At 47.9% G+C, this 22,105-nt stretch overlaps 1 protein-coding gene across 2 annotated transcripts in view; it reads left to right on the forward strand.

Moving 5' to 3' along the window:
- Positions 1–7,264: 7,264 nt before the first annotated feature.
- Positions 7,265–22,105, forward strand: part of PIN4 (peptidylprolyl cis/trans isomerase, NIMA-interacting 4) — an 89,434-nt gene continuing 74,593 nt past the window's right edge. Inside the window, exons 1-2 of one of the 2 annotated variants that reach the window (XM_054470822.2) lie at positions 7,265–7,444; positions 12,095–12,168. In XM_054470822.2, coding sequence (XP_054326797.1) covers positions 7,327–7,444; positions 12,095–12,168 — 192 coding nt within the window. In that variant the 5' untranslated portion in view covers positions 7,265–7,326. The remainder of the gene's footprint in view (positions 7,445–12,094; positions 12,169–22,105) is intronic. The other variant, XM_054470823.2, reaches the window with a different exon arrangement.

Below are 22,105 nucleotides of genomic sequence, written 5' to 3' on the forward strand. Positions count from 1 at the left end.
TTCTATAGCATTATAGAGTGACAACAATAAACAACAATTTATTGCGTATTCTCAAATAGCTACAAGAGCAGATTTTGAACATTCTCAACACAAAGAAATGATAAATGTTTGAGGGGACAGATATGCTAATTACCTGATTTGATCATTATACATAGTATGCAAGTATAGAAATTTCACACTGTACCCCATAATATGTGGAATTACTACGTATCAATTAAAAATAATTTTTTAGGCCGGGTGTGGTGGCTCACACCTGTAATTCCAGCACTTGGGAGGCCGAGGTGGGCAGATCACAAGGTCAGGAGATCGAGACCATCCTGGCTAACACGGTGAAACCCCGTCTCTACTAAAAAATACAAAAACAAACAAACAAACAAAAAAAAAAACAGAAAAAAATTAGCCAGGCGTGGTGGCGGGTGCCTGTAGTCCCAGCTACCCGGGAGGCTGAGGCAAGAGAATGACGTGAACCTGGGAAGGGGAGCTTGCAGTGAGCCAAGATGGCACCACTGCACTCCAGCCTGGGCAACAGAGCCAGACTCTGTCTCAAAAAATAAATTAATTAATTAACAATAATAATAATAATTTTTTAGGCCAGGCTCATTGGCTCATACCTGTAATCCTAGCACTTTGAGAGGCCAGTCGGGTGGATTGCCTGAGCTCAGGAGTTCGAGATTAGCCTAGGCAGCATGGCGAAACCCCGTGTCTACTAAAAATACAAAAAATTAGCCAGGCGTGGTGGTTCGCACTTGTAGTCCCAGCTACTGGGGAGGTTAAGGCAGGAGAATCGCTTGAACTTGGGAGGCGGAGGTTGCAGTGAGCCAAGATCACGCCATTGCACTTCAGCCTGGGCAACAGAGCGAGACTGTCTCAAAATAATAATAATAAAAATAATAATTTTTAAAAAGGCAAAAAGGCCAAATGAATAAATTAAAAACAACAACAAAACTAAATTTACGAAGGATATGAAATAATTCAACAGCACCATCAGCCAAAAGGATCCAACTAACATGTATAAAACCTTCCACTCAACAACGGCAGAGTACCTATTCTTCTCAAGTACACGTGACGCATTTACCAAGACAGACCACATTATGTTATGGGCCATAAAACAAAACTTTACAAATTTAAAATAATAGAAATTATACATCATTGGGGATAAGCATAGGGTACTTTGGGAGCACAGAGGAGTGTCTAGCCCAGACTGGGAAAAAGAAGAGAGTCAGGGAAGGCTTCCAGGAAGGAGGTATCACCTGAGCTCAGTCTTGAAAGGTAAATAAGAATTAGCCAGATCAAAAATAAGGGAAAGCATTCCAGGGAGAGAGATCAGCATGGAGTCTTAAGATAGGGCCTGTAAATAGTAACTTTATATGGTTGCGCCCAGTGGAGACTAGCGAGAAATGAGGCTGCAGATGTCAGTATAATGGGCCCTGGGCCTCCAGGTTAAAAAGTGAGACAGTGTCCTATCAGACAATGGGGAGTCACTGAAGGGTCTTAACTGGGAGAGTCACAGTATCAGTTCTGTGTTTCTAAGAGGTCCCTCTGAGATGCCGCAGAAGGTAGTTTGAAGAGAAGGTGAAACTGGCAGCAGAGGGATCAATGTGGAGGCTGTTCCGATGGTCTAGAGAATATGCAGAAGGCTATGGCAGTGGTGGGGAGGGCAGGGGACAAGCCAGAGATAATTAGTGACTCCTAGTTAACATTATGACAACTGAAGTGTTTAGGGATGGAGTGTGCTGATGTCCGTAACTTGCTTTGAAATGCAACAAAAATAAGAAAAATTGATGGGTGAATATGTGATAAAGCAAATCTAGCAAAATGTTCACTGTTCACCATAAAATTATGGGGGGCAGGGAGAAGTGTTGTTTAGGAGGCAGAATCCACTGAACATGGAGACCAGTGCCCAAGGCTGAGGATGCAGAAGACCTCTTCCCCAGCAGCTCCCCTCTTCCTTGTCTACAGTACCCTGCCCACTGTGCCCCACCCATACTATGTTTCTTCTCCTTGCCTCTGTGCTTCTGCAGCCTGGAAGGTCCAGCACAGCAGGCAGAGGAGAGCACATTCCAGGTTACTCATAATAACACACTGATGCGTAAGCCAAAGGCTTATTTATGTCCCATGTTGGGGGTATAACTTGACCTTGGGGCCTCTTGCACAGAGTGTCCCCAAATGCCTCAAGGTCCCTGGAGAGCTGATTTGGTGAACGTGCTCTCAGAAAAAAAGAGAACTGGATGTTCTTAGATTTCATTTAGGGGATGTCAAAGCCTGGAGCAGCATGGCATCATGGAGAGGGTACCAACTTGAAAGTCAGACAGACGAGTTCGTTGCCCAACCTTGCCACAGACCCTAGATAGCTGTGAAACTTGGGGCACATTTCTTAACTTCTCTGACCCTGTTTCTTCAGCTTTAAGGTGGTAATAGAGCTGGGTGGGGTGGGTCACACCTGTAATACTAGAACTTTGGGAGGCCGAGGCAGGCAGATCACTTGAGGTCAGGAGTTTGAGACCAGCCTGGTCAACATGGTGAAACCTCGTCTCTACTAAAACTACAAAAATTAGCCAGGCATCGTAGCAGGCACCTGTAGTCCCAGCTACTCAGGAGGCGGAGGCAGGAGAATTGCTTGAATCTAGGAGGCGGAGGTTGCAGTGAGCCGAGATCGTGCCACTGCACTTCATCCTGGGTGACAGGCCGAAACTCTGTCCCCAAAAAAAAAAAAAAAAAAAAAAAAAAAAGATGGCAATAGTAATATTTTCCAAATAAGGCAGTTGTGAACCCTAAAAGAGATCACGAAGGGAAAGCTCCTGGCTTATAGTATGTGTGCAATTTGTGTTGGTTGTTTTCCACTGTCTTAAGTGAACACTGCCTCTAAAAAACAAAATCTACCTCATGAGATACTGGTATAGTAAGGTCTTCCAGAAACTGTAGTTCTTTTGCTTAGATAATGCTGGACAAACACAGATGGAGCCTTCTTCTCTGAAGTCCTTTTTGAAAAACCAGTCACTTAAAGCTTCATTACCTAGTATGAAGTGGGTTAGAAAATTCTTTGGCCACTCATCGTGCTACCTGACTTCAAACTGTACTACAAGGCTACAGGAACCAAAACAGCATGATACTGGTACCAAAACAGATATATAGACCAATGGAACAGGACAGAGGCCTCAGAAATAATATCACACATCTACAACCATCTGATCTTTGACAAACCTGACAAAAACAAGAAATGGGGAAAGGATTCCCTATTTAATAAATGGTGCTGGGAAAACTGGCTAGCCTAATATGTAGAAAGCTGAAACTGGATCCCTTCCTTACACCTTATATAAAAATTAATTCAAGATGGATTAAAGACTTAAATGTTAGACATAAAACCATAAAAACCCTAGAAGAAAACCTAGGCAATACCATTCAGGCCATAGGCATGGGCAAGGACTTCATGACTAAAACACCAAAAGCAAAGGCAACAAAAGCCAAAATAGACAAATGGGATCTAGTTAAACTAAAGAGCTTCTGCACGGCAAAAGAAACTACCACCAGAATGAACAGGCAGCCTACAGAATGGGAGAAAGTCTTTGCGATCTACCCATCTGACAAAGGGCTAATATCTAGAATCTACAAAGAACTCAAAACGAATTTACAAGGAAAAAAAACAACCCCATCAAAAAGTGGGCAAATGGTATGAACAAACACTTCTCAAAAGAAGACATCTATGCAGCCCACAGACACATGAAAAAATGCTCATCATCACTGGTCATCAGAGAAATGCAAATCAAAACCACAATGAGATATCATCTCATGCCAGTTAGAATGGCAATCATTAAAAAGTCAGGAAACAGATGCTGGAGAGAATGTGGAGAAATAGGAAGGCTTTTACACTGTTGGTGGGAGTGTAAATTGGTTTGACCATTGTGGAAGACAGTGTGGTGATCCCTCAAGGATCTAGAACTAGAAATACCATTTGACCCAGCAATCCCATTACTGGTATATACCCAAAGGATTATAAATCATGCTACTATAAAGACACATGCACACGTATGTTTATTGAGGCACTATTCACAATAGCAAAGACTTGGAACCAACCCAAATGTCTATCAATGATAGACTGGATTAAGAAAATGTGGCACATATACACCATGGAATACTATGCAGCCATGAAAAAGGATGAGTTCATGTCCTTTGCAGGGACATGGATGAAGCTGGAAACCATCATTCTGAGCAAACTATCACAAGGACAGAAAACCAAACACCGCATGTTCTCACTCATAGGTGGGAACTGAACAATGAGATCACTTGGACACAGGGTGGGGAACATCACACACTGGGGCCTGTCGTGGGGTGGGGGGCTGGGGGAGGGATAGCATTAGGAGAAATACCTAATGTAAATGGCGAGTTGATGGGTGCAGCAAACCAACATGGCACATGTATACCTATGTAGCAAACCTGCATGTTGTGTGCATGTACCCTAGAACTTAAAGTATAATATTAAAAAAAGAAAATTATTTGGCCACGGACTGGACTCATGGAGACACATCAGTCATATCAGCAATATATTTAATATTAATACCTATGTCCATTTGCCACGATGAGTAGTTATTTTTATAGATGGCTGATTTCATCCACTATGTACTGATTTTTTTTCCTGTCTTCATTTTCCAAACATGACCTTTTCCTGCCCTTGTTCCCAGAGTCTGGGGCCTAGAGCTCCCTATGCAATGACCATCTATGAATGGGATCAACTAGATCTCTGTGTTTTGTTGCTTCAAGCTTTCCCCTGCAGAATAAGCTCTGCTGGGATCTCAAATAGGAAAAAACTGTAGTTCTTTGGCTGTGGAGCAGGTCAGGTGGGGCAGTGTGTGAGTCTGGGCCAAGGTCTGTGAACCTCTGTCCTGGGAAGAGGGCTGCCAGCTTCTCTTCCTGATTTTCCTCAAGTAATGCATAAAAGAACAAACCTGACGAGGTAATTAGCAGAAAATACAACTGGCAGCCATTACTGGCTGAGTCGCAGTGCACACTCCAGCAGATGTTACCATGGTTTCAAGGCTGAATTTTTCTCCTCTTTTCTCCCCCTGCCCTCTCTCTTCAGTTAATTTGTCACTCTGCTCCACAGACTCATCCACAGTCTGCCTCCATAGACTGGTGCAGACTTAACCCTGAATAGAAGCTGGCTTTTCTATGATTTGCTTTTCAAATTACGTTTATTGTCTTTTTCTCTTGAATAAAAAATAAGTGTCAAGTGATAGAATATAATATAAACTGAAGAAAATGAAAGTTAAACTCACATTTCAGAATACTTAAAATTGTATCATAATACCTGCCCCATCTTTTTGTAATCCATACTGCATAGTTGAGATCTGTCTTAAAGTGCTTTTGACCTTGAAACCTCCAGCAGGCCTATGCCCATTCTTTTCCCCTTGGAGCTGTTGGCCTTCAGTCTTGCTTGAAAAATTCAGCCATGGACACAGGCTTGCTTATTATCATTGTTGCTGTTATTATCTGCTGCAATGCACAGAGCTCTCACAGTGTTCCAGGCACTAAGCATTTGCTAGGCACATCAGCCATTGACAAACATTGGCTGTTCATTGGGATCGGAACTCTAGTTTGCTTCATTCCTACTTCACAACTGCCATAGCCAGTGGTCACAGGAAAGGCTCTTCCCAATGAAAAATCAAAAGTAAAGGTTCCCCTTGGGCCTCTTGGCCATAGATAACCTGATGAACACAAGGCTACACTGTCATCGTCAACACCCAATCCCGACTCCCCCATCCCTCCATCTCGCAGCCGAACTTGGAGAATTAGTACAGGGGCAGGACCCACCTCAGAAGTGGCAGAGCAATGATCCCCTCACCACTAGGTGTGTCCTCCGCAGTTGATCACTCCCAATCCGAAACAAGGAGTGCCCAAAATGTGTCCAGAATTTACAGCAGCCAAACATAAGAGGGCTCCATGTTATGTCTTGAGTAGGGCATGAGCACAATCTCAGAAATACCTGATTCCCTGGTATGAGCATGAAGCATCTCCAGGTCCAGCAAGGCTGCATCCAAAAACTAAACTGAGCTGGAAGACCTCTATATTCTGGCTGGTAGTGGCAAGCTAGGACAGCTGTCTCACGGAGTGGAGGAAACGCCCTGACATATCATATACAAATTATTGATGGTGGGAGGGATTGTAAGGGGAGAAAAAGTGTGTGGGCACAAATTCAAAAATCATTTATCTTAGGTAAACACTATTAATATGAGCAAGCCATCATTTTATGTGCTTTACAGATATGAACTTGTTTTATTCTCAACATCTGATAGGATAATAGTAGGTACTATTATCATCGACTCCATTTCACAGATGATGAAACTGAGCCAAAGAGAGGTGAAGTAACTTCCTCAAGGTCATGGAGCTAGTAGACAGATGTGGAGCAGGGATTTGAAACTGGGCAATCTGGCTCCAGAATCCATGCTTTTACTACATTATGCTGCACCATTATGGAAATTTTGGAAAATACACAGAAACAAACACGATGACCTGTATGCACTAGCACCACTGGCCACATCTTGCTGTATAGCTTTCCTCTCCTTTATATTCATATAACATACATTACATATACTTCTTTTACAAGGAATCATATTCTTTATCTTGATCTTAAAAACATTTCCCCCATCTGTACACACAGCCTTACAATCGTTATTTTGAATGTTGTATAATATCTTCTTGTGTGGCTAAAACATTATTTAAGCAGTACCCGACTGAGGAGCACTTAGACTGCTTCCAATGTTTCTCCATGACTGAGCTCTGCAAGAGGCAAAAAGGTGACAGACTTTTTAAAAAACTACCTTTTGAACCCAATTAGCTACAACTGCAGAATAAAATTAACAAACGTAAAACTGCCAGGGAGGGCAGCCCCGTGTGTAGGAGGAGACAGCAGAAGTTGGCCGCCACCACAGTTCTCTTGCTTCCCTTTGTCTGGCGGCCCCGCGGGATTGGCCAGAGCTGGCGTCGAGGGACTGCAGAGCCCCCCCGCGGCTCCTACTGCGTACGCGTGAAAAAAGCCGGGTTGGGGGGAAGGGGGGAGTTTCGGGGGTAGAGTGTGGGGAGTGGGGGATCTGGTGCAAATTAGGATGCGTGAAAGAAGTCACAAAAAGCGCAGAGGCGGGACTTCCCGCCCTAATCCGGCCTTTGTCTCCGCCCCTCTGCCTTTGTTTCGGCCCAAGCGTCTTATTGGTCAGACATCTTCAGCCCCATTGGTCCAAGAGTCAAAGGACGGGGTCTGCCCCAAGCTGTGCCTGCTTCCGGAGCCGCAATAGGAACGGTCAATTGAGATACGGCTTTCAGGCATTTGTTTAGGACATGCCCATGGAAGGGGTTCTAAAGGGGCTTGTACGGCAACTGGAGCAGTTCAGAGTTCAACAACAAGCTTCCGAGATGCCGCCCAAAGGAAAAAGTGGTTCTGGAAAAGCGGGGAAAGGTAGAGCGGCCAGAGCGATCAAGGAGAATGGGGGCGGGTGAGGAGCGAAGGGGGGGAACAGACAGTCCATCTCTGGAGTCCGGGACGGACGCAGCAGGTAGCCAGTGGCCCCACAGTGCTGCCATCGATTACATCTGTAGGAATACATTGGGCTACGGTTCAGGGACCAGGGTCCTGGTGGGTAATGGAATCTGGTGGGGATAGTTCCTCGGAGGCGATGACTTAGGGCTGCTATTTCAAGGGGTTATTAGAGCTCTAAAATTGGGTCTTATCAAAAGCCAGCAATAAGAAGTACACATTGATTATGGTCCTTAAAGTTCACTTTAATGCTTACAGAATGACATGCCCACCATCGGTGAAGAAATCATTCATTCATTGAACAGAAATGTGTCAGGCACAGTGCTAAGCGCTGAGGATATAAAAATAAGACAGAGGGCTGGGCGCGGTGGCTCACGCCTATAATCCCAGCACTTTGGGAGGCCGAGGGAGGGTGGATCACGAGATCAGGAGTTCGAGACCAGCCTGGCCAACATGGCGAAACCCCGTCTCTACTAAAAATACAAAAATTCGCCAGGCGTGGTGGTGTGCGCCTGTAATCCCAGCTACTCGGGAGGCTGAGGCGGGAGAATCGCTTGAACCCGGGAGGCAGAGGTTGCAATGAACTGAGATCACGCCACTGCACTCCAGCCTGGGCGACAGAGCAAGCCTCTGTCTCAAAAAAAAAAAAAAAAAAAAAAAAAAGATTTTGGCCTTAAGAAGCTCCCGAAATAGTGAGGAAGATAAAGGCTTAGTGATCATAAAGCACTGTACTAAATGTAGTGTTGAGGGATGTGTATGGGATATAATAGAAATTGAGGGAAGTGCTTCATTTAGCTGGGGAACAGGGAACGGAAGACTTCCTGGAGATGAATTAGGCAGAGGTCAAGATGGGCATTGAGGGTAAGTTAAAGCATTCCTTACTTGGGGTCCAGCAGCAAAAGCACTGAGGTGAGAAACAGCATGATGTGTGCAGTGTAGTGTTGCTGGAGCAAAAACTCAAGGCAGAATGGCAAGTGGTGAGAATGAAAACAGAAACAAAGACCAGATCATGGAGAGTGCTATATATGCTGCTAAGAAGGACAGTTAAGTATCAGAAAGACCTGTAAGGAGATTGTTGTGGTAGTCTTGGTGAGAGATGATGGTGGACTGACCTAAGGGAGTGGCTGTGGGAACTGAGAAAAAAGATTCTGTAAATATTAGGATGTGAAATAGTCAAGACTAGGTGATTTATTGGGTTGGGGAGGGATGGTGAGGGAGGATCAACGATCATTCTGTTTTCTGGATTGGATTTCTAACCTGTTGCTGGTCCTGCAGGGTAACATCAAGGATACATGAGGAGCAGGGATGAGATTGATGAATTCACTTTCAGATAGATTGGCTTTGAGGTGTCTGTGGGACATCTCAGTGGAGATATAGTCAGGAAGTGGTTGGATATTTGAGTCTGAAGTTTGAAGGAGAGGTCTAGACTGTACATGTAAGTTTTAGGAGTCATTAACTTATAGATGGTAGTTGAGCCCATTAGAGTGTATGCAATTATCCATGGAGAGTTTATAGGATGAAAAGAGCAGAGAGCAGAGGATGTGATCCTAGGACAGGCAGAGAAAGAGGCAGACAGATAGAGGGAGTGCAGAATGGTGGCCAGAGGCTGGAGAGACCAGAATGTTTTAAAGAGAGAGGGTATAGTCTATCAAGCACAGCAGATTTGGAAATTAGAGGTGGCCTTCGGTAAAAGTGATTTCAGTGAAACAGAAGCCAGATTGCAGTGACTAGAGAACTGACTGGAAAGTGGTAATTTGGACTTCTTGGAAAGTTTTAATTGAAAAGCATGGAAATGGGATGGTAGATAGAGAAGGACAGAGGATTAAGAGAAAGTTTTATTTTCTTTGCTTCTTTGGAATGGGGAAAACTTGGGAGTGAAGCTGAAGGATCCAGTAAAGTAAAAGAGGTAAAGGTACAGAAGAGTGAGATTTAGGAGAAAATGGAATCCAGGACCTAGGGGGAGTAGGGACACCTTATGCTTGAGGTCATAGGAAAGGAGATGGAGGGGCAGGGACTCAGTAGGCATCTTGAGGAGAGTGGTAAAGGTCTGGAATATCCTAACGGGAGAGGGAATGAAACACAAAAGAAGTGCGCTCAGGGCTAGGAGCCTGACTAAGATCAAAGCCCATGAATTTGTAGACTACATAATCTTCACAGTCTGATTTACCTAGTACCATGCAACTGGCACAATATAGGATTGAAAAGAGCTAGGTGCAGCCTTAAGCCATGGTTGAGGTTTTGTTAGGCAGTTATGATAGGAGGATAGCAACACAAGGGAATTACAAGGGCCAGTGGGAATGCAGTTCAGATGAATGAACATGGGGTCCAGAGTGGGAAGAGAAAAAGAGGTCTGGTGGTCTAGGTCAATGTAGCAGGACAAAGGGAGTGGGGTCGAGGGAGAGGTTCTGTGAAGTTAAAGAGCCAGTAGTGTGGGAATGAGACATGAGGAAGCTGGAAGGACAGGAGGTTATAGCCAGAGACTGAACTAGTTCTGAGTGGCACAGTTCCATCGTGTGCCCCCGGGGCAGGTAGCTTGGAGTAGAGAGCATGACATTCGGGAAAGAGACCTAGAACTGTGAGATTCCCCAAGATAGATGGTGAGGTCACTCAAGGTAATGGCAGGAGTGAGGGTGGAGAGGAAGCCCAAAGCTGATGCCAGAGTTGTCAGGAAATCAAAGGCAGTGAGGTGGCAGTCAGAAGATGACAGCATCCAGCAGGGAAGAGGATGGGATAACTGGAAGGCATCATCATTCAAGAGTGGATCTATAGCAAACCCAGTTAGGAGTTTGATTTAATAACACTCCTTTGGCAGTAACATTTTTTTAGGGTTTTGGTAGTCCGTATTTGGGGTTTTCAGTTTAATCAAACATTTATTAAAACACCTTTTGTGTGCCAGGCATTGTGCTAGGCTTGGAGATACTAAGACAAGCAAGATGGAGACTCCTGCTTAAAACTTTTCAATGGTGGCCAGGCGCGGTGGCTCACGCCTGTAATCCCAGCACTTTGGGAGGCCGAGGCTGGTGGATCATGAGGTCAGGAGATCGAGACCATCCTGACTGACACGGTGAAACCCTGTCTCTACTAAAAATACCAAAAAAATTAGCGGGGTGTGGTGGCGGCCGCCTGTAGTCCCAGCTACTCGGGAGGCTGAGGCAGGAGAATGGCGTGAACCCGGGAGGCGGAGCTTGCAGTGAGCCGAGACCGCGCCACTGCACTCCAGCCTGGGCAACAGACAGAGCGAGACTCCGTCTCAAAAAAAAAAAAAAAAAAAACTTTTCGATGGCTCCCTATTACGTCTAGGATAAATCCCAAGCTCCTTAATGGGGCCAAAAGGCCTCAATGCCCTGACCCTCAGCTACCTCCCTCAGGCAGGCTCATCTGAGTGCACTCCCACCTCAGATTTGGCTTCATCCATACAATTTCTTACACATACCATGTCGTTTCCCCCATTCTGGAGTGTCTCCTCATCCTTTCTTTGGCTAACCAGCTCCTACTCATCCAGGAAACCTTCCCTGGCTGGCTCCAGTGTCCCTCTGTGCTTCCACAGCCCCCTGTCCATAACCATCTCTGCATCTCCTGCATTCTCCTGAAATGATCTGTCTTCCTCACTAGAATATGAGTTTTCTGAAGGAAAGTACATGGCTTGTTCATCTTTGTACTCCCAGTGCCTGGAACTCAGTAGTTGTATAGGAAATGTTTATTGAACTGAACCCTTAATTCAACTGTAATTCTTAGGAACGTCAGCCTCTAGCAGTACGTAGGCTGCCATTGACACAGAAGTTACCATAGTAGCAAAATGACATACTAGTAAAATGTAAGATGCTGCTAATGGTTCTAGGAAGACATCAATAGGCAATGTAGTAGACTCTAGAAATTTGGACATGAATGTATTCTTTAGCCAAAAATGGGTAGTGGGAAATTTGATCTTTTTAAAAAATATATTCTTGGAGATTTTACTTACTGGAATTGTGATGCTTGAATACACAGTTGCGGTACATGATAGAACTCTTACAAGAACTTAGGAGTCTGCCCTCAGAAGGCAGGGTGTTAAATTGGATGCAGAGAATCTGGGCCAGGCTTCCGGAGCTTTCATTCACCTATTAGCACACTCATTTGTGTATCCATTTTCTGTGAAGGGTTTATATAGGGCACAGATTTCCTGTTTGAAGAAAGATGGGTCAGATTAATTTAGCTTGATGTTGTAAAGCAAGCTTGTCCAACCCATGGCCCACGGGCTGCGTACGGCCCAGGACGGCTTTGAACGCAGCCCAACACAAATTCGGAAACTTTCTTAAAACATGAGATTTTTTTTGTGATTTTTTTTTTTTTTTTTTTTTTAGCTTGTCAACTATCATTAGCGTTAGCGTATTTTGTGTGGCCCAAGATAATTATTCCATTGTGGCCCAGGGAAGCCGAAAGATTGGATACCGTTGTTGTAAAGTGTCTGGCCGAGTTCCCTTTTGAAGTGTGGCGTTATGATGGAAATATCCACTCCCGTTGTGTGTTGGACCTTTCTGTAAACATAGAGGTGCAGTTTAAATGAGTACCTGTCATCTCTTCTCTTCTCTAAAGGGGGAGCAGCATCTGGGAGTGACAGTGCTGACAAGAAGGCTCAGGGTCCCAAAGGTGGTGGCAATGCAGTAAAGGTGAGTTACTGGTTCCTTTTTTTCCATGTTAAATATAAATTCCATTTATGTGTTAGTACGCATAAAAGACAGAATGCTTAACTCATTCTAACAGGCTAGCTTAACACTGGTATAAAATCAAAATAACACAAAATTGTAGCTGGGCGCACCTGTAATCCCAGCACTTTGGGAGGCCAAGGCAGGCAGATCAGCCTGGCCAAAATGGTGAAACCCTGTCTCTACTAAAAATACAAAAATTTGCCTGGTGTGGTGGTGTACACCTGTAATCCTAGCTACTTGGGAGGTTGAGGCACGGGAATCAAGAATCGCTTCAACCGGGAGGCTGAGGTTGCAGTGAGCTGAGATTGCGCCACTGCACTCCAGCCTGGGCAACAGAGTAAGATTCCATCTCAAAAAATAAATAAATAAAAATAAATTTTAAAAAAATGGAAAATATAGACCAGTCTTGCTTATGAAAAGTAATTCCCTTTAAATATTTTCTCATATACTTTCTCAGATACCCAGAATTTCTTCATACTTTTTTAGTATTGTTCCTTAAAATGCATTAAGTTAGATCTTCCCAGTAATTGAGTTATTTCTCAGGACAAAATAATATTTTATGAAACCAAGAGATTAGATAAGTGTTAAAAGGCCTCTGCTGAATAAACAGGCAAGGGTGCAGGTCTCTTTAGAAAGCTTCCCCACTGGTGAGCTACAAACCAGGGTCTTGACCATAAAAATGGGGGCAGGAGAAAATCAGCAAATAATTACTTGAAATACTTAACCTAGTCCCAGAGGAGTATCTGCTGGGAGAAAATTTAATCTGCAAACTAGTAAGTGCTATGTAACAAGGCAATTTCTATGTTTTAGTCAGGATATGGGAGCCTGTACTTTGATTCATTCATTCAGTAAGGACTTAGTGACATCTGCCCTGTGCCAAGCAATGTATTAGGCTCTGGGGATTTTTAATTATTTATTTATTTAATAAAAAAGTAAGAGATGGGCCAGGCACAATGGTTCATTCCTGTAATCCCAGCACTTTGGGAGGCCAAGGCATGAGGATCACTTGAGCCCAGGAGTTTGAGACCAGCCTGGGCAATATAGCAAGACCCTGTCACTAAAAAAATAAAAATAAAAAATTAGCCAGACGTGGTGGTGCACACCTGTGGCCCTAGCTACTCAGGAGGCTGAGGTGGGAGGATCGCTTGAGCCCGAGAATTTAAGGCTATAGTGAGCCATGATTGTGCCACTGCACTCATCCTATGCAACAGAGCGAGACCCTGTCTCAAAAAAATAAATAAATAAAAAGTAAGAGATGGTCCTTGTTATCACAGGCTACTTGGGAGCAGTTAGGTAAAGATATATATTTCATTGCTGTATGATAAGCATAGCAGTGGAACTGCATCATATAAATTCAGCCATACATGTGCAGCCTAAAAAAGAGAGATCATGTGAATGGTGTGGACTGTTCTGCCCACTCTTCTATTCAATGAACCTATGCCCCACAGAGAGAGAGAGAGAGATGAGAGACATGCACCTGCTTTTCTATAGTTGCCCTGAATTCTTGTATGAGCATCCAGTCATGTGAAGTGAGGTCCTGGTATCCAAAGATAAGTTTTCATAAAACATAGCCCCTAAATAAAACCCAGTTACTTCATGTTACAAACGGAGTAGAGTGTGTCTGGCTATGTCTGGGCTTAAATGAGAGCTGACATGCTGGTCTCCCATATGACATCTTCATAAAGGGATATTCTAGGGTAATTTTGGCTATATGCAGTTTTCACCTAATACGCTTTCACAAGCATCTAACCTAAGAGCCTGTTGCACTGCATATGGCTTTAGCTACTTTTTTTTTTTTTTTGAGACGGAGTTTCACTCTTGTTGTCCAGGCTGGAGTGCAATGGCACGATCTTGGCTCACTGCAACCTCCGCCTCCCAGGTTCAAGCGATTGTCCTGCCTCAGCCTCCCAAGTAGCTGGGATCACAGGTGCCCGCCACCGCGCCCAGCTAGTTTTTTGTATTTTTAGTAGAGATCGGGTTTCACCATGTTGGCCAGGCTGGTCTTGAACTCCTGACCTCAGGTGATCCATCCGTCTCGCCTCCCAAAGTGCTGGGATTACAGGCGTGAGCCACCGTGCCTGGCGGCTTTAGCTAATTTTTAAAAAACTTTGTTTTGTTGTTTTTATCTTTGTAGAGATGGAGTCTCACTATGTTGCCCAGGCTGGTCTTGAACTCCTGGCCTCAAGCAATCCTCCTGCCTCAGCCTCCAAAAGTGTCAAGATTATAGGGGTATGAGCCACCACACCTGGTGCATATGGCTTTAAAGAGGTGTCTTACCCTCTCTGGAAAAAAAATAAGTTCAGTGTGGCCACTCATGAGATATATGGAAAGGAGTGGCACGTTATTCACTAGGAAAGTAGATTAGGGTTAAATTTTTTTTTTATAAAGCCTTTTATTTTGAGATAATTATAGATTCACATGCAGTTGTAAGAAATAATACATCTAGCTGGGCATGGTGGTGTGTGCCTGTAGTCCCAGCTACTTGGGAGGCTGAGGTAGGAGGATTGTTCGAGCCCAGGAGTTTGAGGCGGCAGTGAGTCATGATCACGCCATTGCACTCCAGCCTGGGCAACAGAATGAGACCTTGTCTCTAAGAAAGAAAAAAAGAAAAAGGAAAAGAAATAATACGTATTCCTTTGTTTCTCCCAATGGTAACACCTAACAAAACTATAGTACAATAGCACAAACAGGATATTGACATTGGTGTAGTCAAGATACAGACAATCCTACCACTACAAGGATCCCTCCTGTTGGCCTTTTATAACTATACCCGCTTCCTTCCTGCCCCACCTCTGCCCCCTTAACCCATGGCAGCAACTTATCTGTTCTCCATTTGTGTAACTTTATAATGTCAAGAATGTTATATGAATGGAATAATACAGTATGTAACCTTTTCGGATTGGTTTTATTCACCCAGTATAATTCGCTGGAGATTTCATTCAAGTGGTTTTGTTTATCAATAGTTTATTCCTCTGTATTGCTAAATAGTACCGGTTGAGTATCCCTAATCCAAAAATCCAAAATGCAAAATGCTGTAAGATCTGAAACTTTTTGAGCACTGACATGACACTCAAAGTAAATGCTCATTATAGCATTTCAGATTTTGAATTTTCAGATTAGGGATGCTCAACTGGTAAGTATAATGCAAATATTCCCAAATCCGAAACACTCTGGTCCCAAGCATTTTGGATAAATGATATTCAACCTGTATCCCATGATGTGGAAGTGCTGTAGTATGTCAAACCATTCACCTGTTGAAGGACAGCTGGGTTGTTTCAAGTGTTTTTTGAAGGCCCCAGTCGGTGAGGGACCCTGGGACCCTCCAGCCTTTTAGGGTTCAGCTCCTTTCACATTCTGTCATTCTGCTTCAGACCCCACCCCTGTGCCCACACCCTGCCCTTTTGTCGCTATAAGCTGTGCAGATTCTGAGACCCATCCACTGACCACAGCTTCCCTCCTTCCCCTTCCCTTCCTGCCTCCGCCAATCCTGTTCCTCTGTTCTTCTCCTCACAGACCCCCAAGCCCTCGAGCCCACCCTGATCTCCCCACTTTCTCCTAGGCTTCATGTTTGTTTTCCTATCCCCTGCACACTCAAAATTAGGCCTAAGGGCTTGATCATTGGATTGAGGAGGTCCAATTTTTCTTTTGGCCACCTCCTTGCTACTCAGGATCAATCCAATGGTCTACTTTCTATGCACTTAAAATCAGAACTATAGTTAGAAGAGAAGAATTCGAGTGGTTCTAGTATAAAGAAAAGACAAATATTTAAGGTGATGGATATTCCAAGTATACTGATTTGATCTTTACCAATTATATGAATGTATTAGATTATTGCATTACCTTGAAACTGTACATGTACTATGCATCAATAAAAAAGAAAGGAGGGAAAAGAAAAGAATAGATAGATTTCCTTGAAAACGTCTACCTTGGGGCAACTTAAATATTAATACTTGATTTTTAATAAGTATGTAAATAAAATATTTACTAATAATTCCAATATGAGTATTATATTTGCTCATAGATTAACTTATTTCAGTAGCTTGACTCAAATTTGAAACAGTTACTTAAGAAAGAAAAATTCAGCCAGGCGCCGGTGGCTCACGCCTGTACTCCTGGCACTTTGGGAGGCCGAGGTGTGCGGATCACCTGAGGTCAGGAGTTCAAGATCAGCCTGGCCAACATGGTAAAACCCCGTCTCTACTAAAAATACAAAAATTAGCCGGGTGTGGTGGCGGGTGCCTATAATCCCAGCTACTCAGGAGGCTAAGGCAGGAGAATCACTTGAACCTGGGAGACAGAGGTAGCAGTGAGCCGTGATCACACCACTGCACTCCAGCCTGGGCGACACAGCGAGACTCCGTCTCAAAAAAAAAAAAAAAAAAAAAACTCCCCAGAACTTCTGGGCCCTACTGGAAAGTCACACAGCCTTGGGGATTGGGACTACTAACACTTGGTCTCTGACTTTACCTAGGCCCTCAGTGCTGCTCAGCAATCCTTTACCACCCACCTGTAGCCATCCACCACCTCACTCCCATCAGTCAAGAGAGAACTTCATTCCATGGTTCTCAACCCTAGATGTACATCAGATTTGCCTAAAAAAATACCAGTGCCTAGGGTCTCACCCCAGACCAACTGCATCAGAATCTCTTGGAGGGGGGCCTGGACTTTGATAACTTTTTTAGAAGGGCTGGGCTCTGTGGCTCATGCTTGTAATCCTAGCACTTTGGGAGCCCGAGGTGGGTGTATCACTTGAGGTCAGGAGTTCGAAACCAGCCTGGCCAACATGGTGACACCTTGTCTCTACTGAAAATACAAAAATTAGTTGGTCATGGTGGCATGCGCCTGGAATCTCAGCTACTCTGGAGCCTGAGGCAGGAGAATCGCTTGGACCCGAGAGGCGGAGGTTGCCGTGAGCTGAGATTGCGCCACTGCACTCCAGCCTGGGCGACAGAGTGAGACTCCATCTCAAAAAACAAAAACAAAAAACTTTTCTAGAAGCTCTGGAGGTGATTCTAATATGCTGCCAGGGTTAAGAAACACTCATCTAGTCTCACAGGGTTAGTGTGTGGATTTAATGAGATAAGTACTCATCAACTTTTAAATGTTTTTAGTATTTTAACAAGAAAGTAGAAACTAGACCCATTGTCAGGAACTCATTGGCTTTCAGCCCCCTATCAACAAAGTTACCTCCTCACCTTTTTTCCTTTAAGGCTAATTTTTGAAACCGTGTTCTGAATACCAAACCTTGCTCCTTCATTTATCTCTACCCTCTTTTTTGTTCTGTCTTCAACCGGTTTTTTTTTTCCTAGGTCTTTCCCTTCATTCTGAAAATATGCCCAGGGACCTTTAACATTCATGGGTTTTTTTTGTTTTTGTTTTTGTTTTTCTGAGATGGAGTCTCATTCTTGTTGCCCAGGCTGGAGTGCAGTGGTGCGATCTTGGCTCACCGCAACCTCCACCTCCCAGTTTCAAGCTATTCTCCTGCCTCAGCCTCCCGAGTAGCTGAGATTACAGGCATCCACCACCACTCCCGGCTAATTGTTTGTAGTTTTAGTAGAGATGGGATTTCTCCATGTTGGCCAGGCTGGTCTCCAATTCCTCACCTCAGGTGATCCGCCCACCTCTGCCTCCCAAAGTGCTGGGATTACAGGCCTGAGCCACCTCGCCCAGTGTAAATTTCGTATTTACATGTCTTCCACTTTTTGCCTCTAGCCAGAGCCCTTTCTCCTTTTCAAACAAAATTAGTTTGTTTGAATCACCCTCCCACTTGCCATTGTTTCCTCAGTCAGCCTGCTGCATTCTGGCTTCGGAAACTCCTTTTTCTGAGATCATTGCTCCATCATTGCACAATTTATTATACTTCTTACCTGATGTCTCTGCAACACTTAACCCTTGTTGACCATTTCCTCCTTGAAACTCTCTCCTGCCTTGGTTTTTTAGCACACGCTTCTCTCCTACCTATATGGCCTTTCCTTTTTATTATGCTTTTTCTTTTTTCTTTTTAAGAGACAGGTTCTTGCTCTGTCACACAGGCCGGGGTGCATGACATGCAGTGGCATGATCATAGCTCACTGCAGCCTTCAATTCCTGGGCTCAAGTGATCCTCCTGCCTCAGCCTCCTGAGTAGCTAAGACTACAGATGTGCACCACCATGCCCGGCTAATTTTTTTTAAAATTTTTGTAGAGATGGGGGTCTTGCTATGTTGCCCAGACTGGTCTCAAACTCCCAGCCTCAAGGGATCCTCCCACCTTGGCCTCCCAAAATGCTGGGGTTATAGGTGTGAGCCACTGCGCCCGGCCCCTTTTTATTACACTTTTTGAGTTCTTTACTTGTTGCTTGAACATTGATAGTCTCCAAGGTTACTTTAGTTTTCTTTCCTCCTCTTCTCATTTTCATCTCCTTCCTGGTAACCTCATGAATTCCACACTTCAGCTGCCACCTCCATAGTCATCACTCCAAAACTCTTTCTGTAGCTTGGCTCTCCAAGACACAGCTGCACTGTTGCCAGTTGGTTGGTCACACTTGCAGACCCCACAGGAATGAAAAACTCTTTGTCGCACTGTCTAAAGTAGAATACTCGTTTATTCATTTATAAAATGGTGGACAGTATGCCCTATCTGTGACCATGAATGCAGTGTACATTTTCCCAGGAATTGTATCAGACAATCACTTTGTGAGTATGGAAGCAGAAGCAAGCAGGCAGTCTAGAAGCTGTCTCTTGAAAAAAAAAAAAATTAGCTCTCCCTCTCCCCCTCCCTCTCCCCCTCCCTCTCCCCCTCCCTCTCCCCCTCCCTCTCCCCTCCCTCTCCCCTCCCTCTCCCCCTCCCTCTCCCCCTCCCCCTCCCTCTCCCCTCTCCCCCTCCCTCTCCCCCTCACCCTCCCTCTCCCCTCTCCCCTCTCCCGTCTCCCTCTCCCTCTTTTTTCGGTCTCCCTCTGTTGCCGAAGCTGGACTGTACTGCCGTGATCTCGGCTCGCTGCAACCTCCCTGCCTCGGGCTCCTGTGATTCTCCTGCCTTGGCCTGCCGAGTGCCTGGGATTGCAGGCGCACGCCGCCACGCCTGAATGGTTTTTGTATTTTTGGTGGAGACGGGGTTTCGCCGTGTTGACCGGGCTGGTCTCCAGCTCCTGGCCTCGAGTGATCTGCCCGCCTCGGCCTCCCGAGGTGCTGGGATTGCAGACAGAGTCTCGCTCACTCAGTGCTCAGTGTTGCTCAGGCTGGAGTGCAGTGGCGTGATCTCGGCTCGCTACAACCTCCACCTCCCAGCCGCCTGCCTTGGCCTCCTAAAGTGCTAAGATCACAGTCTCTGCCCCGCCGCCACCCCGTCTAGGAAGTGAGGAGCATCTCTGCCTGGCCGTCCATCGTCTGGGATGTGAGGAGCCCCTCTGCCCAGCCGCCCCGTCTGGGAAGTGAGGAGCGCCTCTGCCCGGTCGCCCCGTCTGGGAGGTGAGAAGCACCTCTGCCCGGTCGCCCCGTCTGGGAGGTGAGGAGCACTTCTGCCCGGCCGCCACCCCGTCTGGGAGGAAGTGAGGAGCGCCTCTGCCCGGCCGCCCCGTCTGGGAAGTGAGAAGCGCCTCTACCTGGCCGCCCCATCTGGGAAGTGAGGAGTGCCTCTGCCTGGCTGCCCCGTCTGGGAAGTGAGGAGCACCTCTGCCCGGCCGCCCCGTCTGGGAGATGAGGAGCGCCTCTGCCCGGCCACCTTGTCTGGGAGGTGAGGAGTGCCTCTGCCCGGCCGCCACCCCGTCAGGGAGGAAGTGAGGAGCGCCTCTGCCTGGCCGCCCCGTCTGGGAGATGAGGAGCACCTCTGCCCGGCCGCCCCGTCTGGGAGGTGAGCGCCTCTGCCTGGCTGCCACCCCGTCTGGGAGGAAGTGAGGAGTGCCTCTGCCCGGCCGCCCCATCTGGGAAGTGAGGAGCGCCTCTACCCGGCCGCCCCGTCTGGGAGGAGAGGAGCGCCTCTGCCCGGCCGCCACCCCGTCTGGGAAGTGAGGAGCGCCTCTGCCTGGCCACCCCGTCTGGGAGGTGAGGAGCGCCTCTGCCTGGCTGCCACCCGGTCTGGGAGGAAGTGAGGAGCGCCTCTGCCCGGCTGCCCCATCTGGGAAGAGAGGAGCGCCTCTACCCGGCCGCCCCGTCTGGGAAGTGAGGAGCGCCTCTGCCCCGCTGCCCCGTCTGGGAAGTGAGGAGCGCCTCTGCCCGGCCACCCCGTCTGGGAAGTGAGGAGCGCCTCTGCCTGGCCGCCACCCCGTCTGGGAAGTGAGGAGCGCCTCTGCCTGGCCGCCACCCCGTCTAGGAGGAAGTGAGGAGCGCCTCTGCCCGGCCGCCCCGTCTGGGAGATGAGGAGCACCTCTGCCCGGCCGCCCCATCTGGGAGGTGAGGAGCGCCTCTGCCTGGCTGCCACCCCGTCTGGGAGGAAGTGAGGAGTGCCTCTGCCCGGCTGCCCCATCTGGGAAGTGAGGAGCGCCTCTGCCCGGCCGCCCCGTCTGGGAGGAGAGGAGCACCTCTGCCCGGCCGCCACCCCGTCTGGGAAGTGAGGAGCGCCTCTGCCTGGCCACCCCGTCTGGGAGGTGAGGAGCGCCTCTGCCCGGCTGCCCATCGTCTGGGAAGTAAGGAGCGCCTCTGCCCAGCCGCCCCGTCTGGGAGGTGAGGAGCGCCTCTGCCTGGCTGCCACCCCGTCTGGGAGGAAGTGAGGAGCGCCTCTGCCCCGCCGCCCCATCTGGGAAGAGAGGAGCGCCTCTACCCGGCCGCCTCGTCTGGGAGACGAGGAGCGCCTCTGCCCCGCCACCCTGTCTGGGAGGAAGTGAGGAGCGCCTCTGCCCGGCTGCCCCATCTGGGAATTGAGGAGCGCCTCTGCCCAGCCGCCCCGTCTGGGAGGAGAGGAGCGCCTCTGCCTGGCCGCCACCCTGTCTGGGAAGTGAGGAGCGCCTCTGCCTGGCCACCCCGTCTGGGAGGTGAGGAGTGCCTCTGCCCGGCCGCCCCCTCTGGGAAGTGAGGAGCGCCTCTGCCCGGCCGCCCTGTCTGGGAGGTGAGGAGCGCCTCTGCCTGGCTGCCACCGCGTCTGGGAGGAAGTGAGGAGTGCCTCTGCCTGGCCACCCCATCTGGGAGGTGAGGAGTGCCACTGCCCGGCCGCCCCCTCTGGGAAGTGAGGAGCGCCTCTGCCCGGCCGCCCCCTCTGGGAAGTGAGGAGCGCCTCTGCCCGGCCACCCCGTCTGGGAAGTGAGGAGTGCCTCTGCCCGGCCGTCCATTGTCTGGGAGGTGAGGAGCGCCTCTGCCCGGCCGCCCCGTCTGGGAAGTGAGGAGGACCTCTGCCCGGCCGCCCCGTCTGGGATGTGAGCAGCGCCTCTGCCCGGCCGCCCCCTCTGGGAAGTGAGGAGCGCTTCTACCCGGCTGTCCATCGTCTGGGAGGTGAGGAGCGCCTCTGCCCGGCCGCCCCGTCTGGGAAGTGAGGAGGACCTCTGCCCAGCCGCCCCGTCTGGGATGTGAGGAGCGCCTCTGCTCGGCCACCCCGTCTGGGAAGTGAGGAGCGCCTCTGCCCGGCCGCCCCGTCTGGGAAGTGAGGAGCGCCTCTGCCTGGCTGCCACCCCGTCTGGGAGGAAGTGAGGAGCGCCTCTGCCTGGCTGCCACCCCGTCTGGGAGGAAGTGAGGAGCGCCTCTGCCCGGCCACCCCATCTGGGAGGTGAGGAGCGTCTCTGCCCGGCCGCCCCGTCTGGGAGGTGAGGAGCGCCTCTACCCGGCCGCCCATCGTCTGGGATGTGAGGAGCGCCTCTACCCGGCCGCCCGTCTGGGATGTGAGGAGTGCCTCTGCCCGGCCGCCCCATCTGGGAAGTGAGGAGCGCCTCTGCCCGGCCGCCCCATCTGGGAAGTGAGGAGTGCCTCTGCCCGGCCGCCCCATCTGGGAAGTGAGG

This window comes from Pongo pygmaeus, chromosome X (assembly GCF_028885625.2).
Source record: "Pongo pygmaeus isolate AG05252 chromosome X, NHGRI_mPonPyg2-v2.0_pri, whole genome shotgun sequence".
NCBI classification, from domain to species: Eukaryota; Metazoa; Chordata; class Mammalia; order Primates; family Hominidae; genus Pongo; species Pongo pygmaeus.